This window comes from Penaeus japonicus, unplaced genomic scaffold, assembly GCF_977035675.1.
Source record: "Penaeus japonicus unplaced genomic scaffold, GWHDUDI00000001_assembly GWHDUDI00000042, whole genome shotgun sequence".
Lineage (NCBI taxonomy): Eukaryota > Metazoa > Arthropoda > Malacostraca > Decapoda > Penaeidae > Penaeus > Penaeus japonicus.
The window spans coordinates 8370039-8382218 of NW_028234444.1; the positions used below are offsets into that span (position 1 = coordinate 8370039).

Here is a 12180-nt window from a genome sequence, read left to right on the forward strand (position 1 = left end):
GTATGTACATACGTATGTACATACGTATGTACATACGTATGTACATGCGTATGTACATGCGTATGTACATACGTATGTACATACGTATGTACATACGTATGTACATACGTATGTACATACGTATGTACATACGTATGTACATACGTATGTACATACGTATGTACATACGTATGTACATACGTATGTACATACGTATATACATACGTATGTACATACGTATGTACATACGTATGTACATACGTATGTACATACATATGTACATACGTATGTACATATGTATGTATATACGTACGTACATACGTACATGTATGCAATATGTACATACGTATGTACATATGTATATACATACGCATGTACGTATGTACATACGTATGTACATACGTATGTACATACGTATGTACATACATATGTAAATACGTATGTACATATGTATGTATTCATGTATATACATATGTATGTATGTATGTTGGTATGTACATACATATGTACATACGTATGTACATATGTATGTATATACGTACGTACATACGTACATGTATGCAATATGTACATACGTATGTACATATGTATATACATACGTATGTACATATGTATGTACATACGTATGTACATACGTATGTACATACGTATGTACATACGTATGTACATACGTATGTACATGCGTATGTACATACGTATGTACATACGTATGTACATATGTATATACATACGTATGTACATACGTATGTACATACGTATGTACATACGCATGTACATACGCATGTACGTATGTACATACGTATGTACATACGTATGTACATACGTATGTACATATGTATGTATATACGTACGTACATACGTATGTACATACGTATGTACATACGTATGTACATACGTATGTACATACGTATGTACATACGTACATGCGTATGTACATGCGTATGTACATACGTATGTACATACGTATGTACATACGTATGTACATACGTATGTACATACGTATGTACATACGTATGTACATACGTATGTACATACGTATGTACATACGTATGTACATACGTATGTACATACGTATGTACATACATGTACATACGTATGTACATACGTATGTACATACGTATGTACATACGTATGTACATACGTATGTACATACGTATGTACATACGTATGTACATACGTATGTACATACGTATGTACATACGTATGTACATACGTATGTACATACGTATGTACATACGTACATGCGTATGTACATGCGTATGTACATACGTATGTACATACGTATGTACATACGTATGTACATACGTATGTACATACGTATGTACATACGTATGTACATACGTATGTACATACGTATGTACATACGTATGTACATACGTATGTACATACGTATGTACATACGTATGTACATACGTATGTACATACGTATGTACATACGTATGTACATACGTATGTACATACGTATGTACATACGTATGTACATACGTATGTACATACGTATGTACATACGTATGTACATACGTATGTACATACGTATGTACATACGTATGTACATACGTATGTACATACGTATGTACATATGTATGTATATACGTACGTACATACGTACATGTATGCAAGATGTACATACGTATGTACATATGTATGTACATACGTATGTACATACGTATGTACATACGTATGTACATACGTATGTACATACGTATGTACATACGTATGTACATACGTATGTACATATGTATGTACATACGCATGTACATACGCATGTACGTATGTACATACGTATGTACATACGTATGTACATACGTATGTACATACATATGTACATACGTATGTACATACGTATGTACATACGTATGTACATACGTATGTACATACGTATGTACATACGTATGTACATACGTATGTACATACGTATGTACATACGTATGTACATACGTATGTACATACGTATGTACATACGTATGTACATACGTATGTATATACATATGTACATACGTATGTACATATTGCATACATGTACGTATGTACATACGTATGTACATACATATGTACATACGTATGTACATACGTATGTACATACGTATGTACATACGTATGTACATACATATGTACATACGTATGTACATACGTATGTACATACGTATGTACATACGTATGTACATACGTATGTACATACGTATGTACATACGTATGTACATACGTATGTACATACGTATATACATACGTATGTACATACGTATGTACATACGTATGTACATACGTATGTACATACGTATGTACGTACGTATGTACATGCATATGTACGTACGTATGTACATGGATATGTACATACATATGTACATACGTATGTACATACGTATGTACATACGTATGTACATACGTATGTACATACGTATGTACATACGTATGTACATACGTTTTTTATGTTATTTTTGTCGTTTTTTTCCATCTCACACCGAATATATAATCAATCAGTAACTGAATCTTAAAATCTGGACAGATCGTGCTTCATCTTGGCTCGTCTTGCGTTTCATACTTTGTTTTCTTTGAGAAACGTCTTCATGAATTCGGCTAGGCGTGTGACGTCACTGACGGTGATGGCATTGTAAACAGAAGCGCGGATGCCGCCAACCGACCTGCAAACAGAGACGAATCGAGTTCATTTTCGAATCCGGTCCAATCATATGAATCATTTATGAAAGAAGCCTATACACATGAGGAATAAAAATGCATTGTAACCAGGACTTAGCGTCCGTCTATTTATAACGTATGAGTCGACGTATGAGTACTGGGATACGTCCACTCCCTGAGGGATAAAGGAAAGTATCTATAAACCCCATTACTCAATACCCCGTGCCACACTCTCTCCTATAACTATTTTATACGCAGCAATCAACGTTAATAAATTCCGTTCGAGTTTTAAATACCTGTGTCCCTTGAGGGAAAGAAGTCCCTGGGCAGCGGCTTGAGAAACGAAGGTCGCCTCGAGATCGTCCTTCCCGCCATCACCTCCTACTCGGAAGACGACGTTCATCCGGGACCTGCAATGGAAGTGCGGATGTTAGGCTTTTCCGTGGGCCCGTTGTCCCTTGTTTTTTTCTTTCTTTCCTATTTAATTAAGGATTTTTTACTAATACCTACAATACTGTTATGTTATAACTGTATTTGATATTTACTTTAGAGTAACTGGAGTTATAAAGAACCGATATCAGAACGGATGCCCATAAAATGAATATAAAACACACCCTTTTAAAGATGTGTAATATTAGCCCATAACCTCCGTTCCCTAACAAAAAATAATAAAGTAGTAACATAATGAAGTAATATATCTAAAAAATTATATAATTATCACCCGAGACCCCTTTTGTAAAAAACAACTTTCTCACTAAGTCCTTTTCACACAACACTTTCCCTTCACGAAAAAAAAATTACCTCGCGCTCGCTTCCACAGGATTACTATAAAAGCCGTTGCTCTCATCGACAACAGCATACAGCATCCTGCTCTTCTCCAGCGAGCGCCTCTCCATCTCCTCAAGGCCGCCTTCCTTCTTCACCCACGCCAGGACCTCGCTCACAACGTGGATTCTGGAAGGAAACACAACGGGTTTAGGGAGAAGGGGCAGTTGGCGCTGGTGTTGCTTTAGGGGCAGTTTTTCGGGTGGGATTCAGGAGGTCAAAGGAAAACGAGGGATGAGAGATTAGGGGAAATGGGGAATTTGGTGGTGGTGGTGATTTTAATATATACATACATATATACATATATATATATATATATATATATATATATATATATATATATATATACATATACATACATATATATTAATATATATATTAATATATATATACATATATACATATATATATACACAAACACATATATATAATATAATATATATATATAATTATATATATATATATATATATATACATAAAATATAGCGCATACATATATATACACATAAATGCATACATAGTCAGAATATAACTAGCATAAATAATACATATATACTACAGTATACACATAATTATAACATATATATATATATATACATAAGCATATGATCATACATATATATCATAACACAGTTTCAATATCATTAAACAGAACAGAATATATATACAATCAATATACATACATATAAATATAATACATAGTCATTATATCAAGCACATATAAAGAATATACATATAAATATGACATCACAGTATATGATTAACAGTATCACATATACACAAGTAGACATATATATACAAACGATTAACGTATATACATACATTACATATAGCATTCACACGAACACATACAACCCCCCCCCCAAAAAACAAAAATGACGATAAAATATACATAACTAACACATATTTATATACAACCATTTACAAGTCATAACATACATATATCCACATAAATATAAATATACAATACATCATATATACATGCGTAAATATACCAGTACCGCTATAAATGATACATACAATCGACTCACACCAACATACATATATATCACATATCAGCCAACCAAGATTATACATAGACATACATACTAATAGAATAATCAAATATATCTCAGTACATATGTATACTATATAATATATACATACGGACTAGATATGTATACATATAAAGTATTACATACATATGTAAACATATAAATATATCATACATATATTATACATATAAACTATACATACATATGTATACATATAAACATGTATACATACATAGTATACATACTCAAAATATACATAGAGCGCGATATATATATACTTATACAATATTACATACATAAATATAGGCGCGAGATATAATTAGACCCTTACACATATATTATACATATAAATATACATAACTGATATACATATAGAATGTACTATCAATATATACATATATCTTATAACATACATATATATACATATAACAACATATATATCACACATATATATACAATATATACAATCAAAACTTATATAGCGAAATATAATAATTCTATTACCACATATACTATTCATATAATATACACATATATCATACACACAATATAAATTATACAGAGATATACATATAAATATATATAATACATACACATATGCGAATATACATTATAGCATATACACATATAAATATACATATTACATACATCCATATCATATATACATAATATACATACACATCATAACTAAATCTATCATACTCTATAGACCATATACATATAAATATACATATATAGATACGATCTCTCATATAAATATAGACACACATATATAATATATCTCATAATACATACATCTTAAACTTATACACACACAACACACACATCTCACGCGCACACACACACACACACACACATCACATATATATATATATATATTACCACTACTAGGAATGATATATATATATATAAAAATATATATATATATGATATAACGTATAAATCACATATGCATATAAAGCTAATATATACATATTTAAGAATATAACATATATTATACAATATATAATACATATATCTTCATATATATAGAAAATACATAAGTAATAACATACATATATATACATATTATATATATACATGTTATATACATATAATATATATACATATATAATAATCAAGAGCTATATATATATACAGTATACAAGTACATATACAAATATATACATATATAGAGCATCATTAATACATATATATCATACTTAGTATATACACATATATAATTACACATATATATACATATACATAATATACATATATATACATATATATATATATACATATCATATACATATAATATACATATATATACATAAACTATATTATATACAACTTAGATATATATACTATTATATCATACTACCATATATATATACATATATATATATATACCATATACATAATATATATATACATAATATATATACATATATATAACATATACATATATATATAAATATATATATACATATATAACCATATATACACGTATATATACATATACTAAGTAATACCTTATATATATATATACATATATATACATATATATACAGAACATATAACGATACAGATACATACATATACATACAATATATACATATATATACTACATATACATACATAATATACATATAATATACATATATATATACATATTATACAGTATATAGACATAGTAATACATAAGTATACAATAAGAACATATAAATACATATATATATACATATATATATAAATACAATATATATATATACATATATATATATACATAATATATACATATAAATAATCATATAAAGTATTTTTTTTAAAAATTATAAATATAATATTACATAGTTATATATACAGTGTCTATACATATATATATAAATACATTATATAGATACCTTCGAGCGTATAGTATATAATATATAACATCTATATACAAATAGTATATATATACATATAGAACATATATATATACAGATAATATATACACATATATTACTATAACCATATAATATACATATATATAAACAATAATATATACATATATATATAAAACATTTATTTATACACATATATAATATATACTTAGATATATATACATATATATATGAAAATATATATATATCTATACATATTATATATATTACATTTTTATAAACATATATATATATATACATATATATATATATACATATATATATATACATATATATAGTACATATATATACATATTATAAACAATAAATATACATATATATATACATATAGTAATATTACATATAGATATATATACCTATACATATACATATATATTACATATATATATACATATATATATGATACATAATATATAATAGTACATATATATATACATATAATATATTACAGATATATAATATACAAAATATATACATTTATATATATATACATATATAATGATATACATATATATATACAACATATATATATACATATAGAATTATACATATAATACATACATATAAATAACATATAGTAAATGCCATAAAATATAACATATATAATATACATATATATATACATATATATATACATAAATATAATATTTAATATAATAATATATATATATATTATATAGTATAATAATATATAGTATATATATATATATATATATGTATATTAATGTGTACATATATGTTTCAAATAAATCTATTTTGTGTATAGTTTTTTTTCTGGCAAAAACAAACACAAACACACACACACACAGACACACCCACCTGATTCTTGTGACGGAAAATGTAAACTTATTTTATTTCAGGAACGGAAACCGCTTCTGCGTAAATCGACGTAAATATAACATCTTTCCTAAAAAGATAGTCAGTGACGTTGGAACTAAATGTTAGTTCATAAAAAAGACTCTATAAGGAGGGAAAGAAGAGAGGGAGAGGGAAAGGGAGAATGAGAGATAATGAGAGAGAGTGAGAGAGAGGGAGAGGGAGAGTGAGAGAGAGGGAGAGTGAGAGGGAGAGGGAGAGTGAGAGAGAGAGAGAGAGAGAGAGAGAGAGAGAGAGAGAGAGAGAGAGAGAGAGAGAGAGAGAGAGAGAGAGAGAGAGAGAGGGGGGGGGTGGGGGGGAGAGGGGGGGGGGAGGGGGGAGAGGGAGGGAGAGGGAGAGAGAGAAAGAGAGAGAGAGAGATAGATAGGTATATAGATAGATAGATGACGTTGGAACTAAATGTTAGTTCATAAAAAAAGACTCTATAAGGAGGGAAAGAAGAGAGGGATAGGGTAAGCGAGAATGAGAGAGAATGAGAGAGAATGAGAGAGAAAGAGTGAGAGAGAGGGAGAGTGAGAGAGTGAGAGAGGGAGAGTGAGAGAGTGAGAGAGGGAGAGTGAGAGAGTGAGAGAGAGGGAGAGTGAGTGAGTGAGTGAGTGAGTGAGTGAGTGAGTGAGTGAGTGAGTGAGAGATAGAGAGATAGAGAGATAGAGAGATAGAGAGATAGAGAGATAGAGAGAGAGAAAGAGAGGGGGGGGGGTAGGGAGAGAGAGAAAGAGAAAGAGAAAGAGAAAGAGAAAGAGAAAGAGAAAGAGAGAGAGAGTAAGAGAGAGAGAAAGAGAGAGAGAGTAAGAGAGAGTAAGAGAGAGAGTAAGAGAGAGAGTAAGAGAGAGAGTAAGAGAGAGAGAGAGAGTAAGATAAAGAGAGAGAAAGTAAGAAAGAGTAAGAGAGAGAGAGAGAGAGAGAGAGAGAGAGAGAGAGAGAGAGAGAGAGAGAGAGAGAGAGAGAGAGAGAGAGAGAGCGGAGAAGGGAGGAGAGGGAGAGAGGGAGGAGAGAGAGAGAGGGAGAGAGGGAGAGATGGAGATATATAGAGAGAGAAGAGAGTAAGTAGAGCGAGTGAGTATCGAGAGGAAGAGAGAGATAAGAGAGAGAAGAGAGTAGAGATAGAGAGAGAGAAGAAAGAAGAGAGAAGAGAGAGAAAGAGAGAGAGAGAGAGTAAGAGATAGAGAGAGAGAGTAAGAGAGAGAGAGAGAGAAAGAGAGAGAGAGAGAGTAAGAGAGAGAGAGAGAGTAAGAGAGTAAGAGAGAGAGAGAGTGAGAGAGAGAGAGAGAGAGAGAGAGAGAGAGAGAGAGAGAGAGAGAGAGAGAGAGAGAGAGAGAGAGAGAGAGAGAGAGAGAGACCACAAGAGAATATAAAACTGCAAATCTCTATATATACCTATACCTATATCCCTATCCCTATCTATCCATCTACGTGAAACAAAAGCCAGCAACTCACGCAAACGTGGGAGGAGTGTTATACAGAGACTTGTTCTTGGCCATAATAGCGTAATCGAGAACAGCCGGACACACGGGAAGGGGGTTCCCCAACAGGTCCTCCCGAACTATGACCACAGTGACGCCCGAGCACCCGATGTTCTTCTGGGCGCCGCCGTAAATCACGCCGTACTGGAAATGTTGAGAATGTTTTTTTTTTTTTTTTTTTTTTTTTTTTTTTTTTTTTTTTTTTTTTTTTTTTTTTTTTTTTTTTAAATTAATGTGGGGTTTTGTGGTTAATGTGTGTTAACACCCCCTGGAGAAAACAAAAGTAATGATACATCTATACGTAACAATGCATGTAAAATAACATCTTGACGCGTGACAAACAACACGTCTCAAGTGTTGTAAATTATCATGAATTACTCGCTGATTAAGATGGTATGTTACATCGATTTTGTATTGTATGTCTATCTTTATTTTATTTATCTTTTTTTTTTTTGGGGGGGGGTGATGGGGTCTGGAAGGAGTTTTTAAGTATTATAAAAATATAAATCATTCTAATATCATCTTAATAAGGAAAAAGAGGGACACTGCAAACTCAGCCAAATAAAGAAGGAAAACCAAAATACCTTCGACACGTCAACAGGTCTCGAGAAGAAGTTAGAAGACATGTCGCACACCAGAGGGACGCCTTCAGGGACTTCAGGCACGTACTGAAACTCGACGCCTGCGGAGGAACAAAGAGTTTGGGAATAGAGTGCGTTGGAATGGGAATACTGTATAGAGCGCGTGAGAATGAAGTGTTGTAGCGAAAGTATTGGGTCGAGTGTATGGGAGTGAAGTGTGTTACGGTGGGAGTCGGGACTATACTGTGTGTGAGAATGAAGTGTGTTAGTGCGAGTACTGAATGGTGTGTATGCGAGTATTAGAGTGGGAGTGTATGAAGATGAAGCAACGATAAAGTAAAGATAAAGTGAGGGTAAAGTAACGAAAGATAATGAAAACAAGATCAACAATACACAAAAAACAACAGCACCACACAACATAAACACCCATACGCACTACCTAACCCACTCACCCCCCCCAAAAAAAAAAAAAAAAAAAAAAAAAAAAAAAAACCCAATTACCTTCCACAGTCTCGTTGGCACAGTAGTAAACGTACGAAGCCTCGGGGTCGAGCTTCCAGCAAGACTTCTCTGGAATGGACGTGTATTTCTCCAGCTTCGGCAGAACGAGGCTCACGCTGCCGTACTTGCTGGCTTCTTTGGCCGCTTTACTGGACCACGACCCTGGAAGGGATGCCGTGGCGATGGGTAAGAAGGTGCGGGGAGGGTGAGGGAGGGAGGGAGGAGAGGAGTAGCGGGCGTGGGCGGGGAGCGGGAGGGGAGTTCTGAGAGGGAGGGGCGGGGAACCAGGGAACCGGGGAAGGGGCTGGAGGGAACCGGGAGGGAGGGCGGTAGGGAGGGGAACTTCGGAGGGATTGAGGGACGGAGGGAAGGGAGGGAAGGGGAGGGGAGATGGGGGAGAGAGAAAAAGAGGGGAGAGGGAGGGAGAGGGGAAGGAGCTGGAAAAGGATTTCGACGAGAGGGAGCGGTCACTTCTATAGGGGTCCCTTTGCCCCCCCCTGGAAACACGAATCCTAAAAAAAACACACAACACCAGCCCTCGAACAAAATCTATCAGAATTCACACCTGAGTCCCTAATAAAATTCCCCTTGACCCTCACGCACAACCCTACCTTCCCCTCCACCACCTCCACCTCCACCTCCACCACCCCCTCTGTCCTTTCCACTCCCCTCCATGTGCGGCCTCCCATCCCCCCTAACGACCCCCAACCCCACCCCCACTTCCCCCCACTCCGCCCTCATACCGTGTTAACGATATAATCAGCCTTGCCAGTCCTGGACAGCAGGTTGAGAGGCACGGCCGCGAACTGCCCTGTGCCTCCGCCTTGCAGGAACAGCACCTTGTAGTTCGACGGGACATTCCTGGGCCGGGGAGGTGCTGTTAATTACACTGTGCGTGGATATTCTACGGCTATGCTACTTTATATACTGTGACATTGATATACAGTGTGTATACTATAGTAACTGTGATGCTACGTGGTGGTGGTGGTGGTGATGATGACGATGACGATGATGATGATGATGATGATGATGATGATGCCGACAATGATATGATGACGACAACGACGTTGATGTTGGCGATGACGATGATAATGATAATGACGATGACGATGATGATGACGATGATGATGACGTTGGCGATGACGATAATGATGACGGTGACTATGACGATGACGCACAAACTGCACTGACATGAGCTCTCGCACATTGCTCTCCGCGCCCTCAATGATGGCAGCGAAGTCCTTAGACCGATGTGACAGTTCCATGACACTGACTTGGGTCGACTTGTAATGCACCAGTTCATCTTGGAGCTTCAGCAGGACCTATGGGGGGGAAGGCGGGTGAGCATCCTTAGTGTCACTGTTATTGTCATGCTAAGAATTGTGGGCGTGGGGGTGGGGATGGGGGTGGGGGTGGTGATGGTGGGGGTGGTGGGGGTCGGGTGGGGTGGGGTGGGGCTGGTGATGGTGGGCGGTGGTGATGGTGATACTGATGGTGGTGGTGACGATCATGATGAAACCTTAATATGCACATGACCTGCCTGTGGGAGTGGCCGCTCTTGCATTAGGTAACTTTTAGGGGAAACAGCGAGTTCTGATGAAAAAAAGAAGGTTGACTAAGACTGGCAGTTCGTAAGAACGTAAGAGGAAAACGCAGACACATTTAGGAACTACTTCATAAGCAACTTTAGCAGACTGTAATGAAAACAAAATTCTGCAATTGCAATAGCATCTGTGACAACCTCCCATAAACACAGACACAAGATATGGTCAATAAAAGGGCCTACAAACCTCAAGGAAATCTGGCGGAGGGGCAACTCGGCTTAAAAAATATACACGTCAAGCCTACTTTAGGATCAGAGACCGGATGTTTCGTAACTACACGGTTGAGTAACTCGTGTTGAAAAGGGATGAATTAGAGTGAATAACTTCTCAAAGAGAGATATAATTGAAGCGACAATCTTATCTTGACAAACAAAATGTTCTTCCAGCCACACATAATACTGTATTTTCACCACAAATTCCAAAAATATATCATATACCATATCTATGGGTATTATGGGTATTATGCGATGGGTACTAGTTGCATGTCCCTCCGCGTTTGATCGATATAAAAAGCAATCAGGAACAGCAATCAAGCTGCTAATGACACATTCTGAATATATAGTTATTATAGCTAGGTCTTTAGGATGCTATTATGCACGTATAATTACCTCCGCCAATATCAGTACTAATACACTGTCAAATGTATTTTTAAAAAAAAAAATCAGTATCCAATGTTCAGCTCAGGTAATCCCCCCGCTATTTGAAATATAATACCAATAATAAGATTGGTTATATAAAGTGGAGATGAAATGTGAGGT

At 34.7% G+C, this 12180-nt stretch overlaps 1 protein-coding gene across 1 annotated transcript; it reads right to left on the minus strand.

Moving 5' to 3' along the window:
- Positions 1-2411: 2411 nt before the first annotated feature.
- On the minus strand, positions 2412-11140 carry LOC122266197 (phosphoserine aminotransferase; the record flags this gene model as incomplete). Its single annotated transcript, XM_086534758.1, is given in 8 exon segments — positions 2412-2618; positions 2910-3023; positions 3415-3567; positions 8711-8880; positions 9321-9418; positions 9819-9983; positions 10567-10679; positions 11010-11140. Coding segments are annotated over 8 exon segments (1050 nt in total), but the record flags the coding sequence as incomplete, so codon positions are not given.
- Between the last annotated feature and the right edge of the window lie 1040 nt (positions 11141-12180).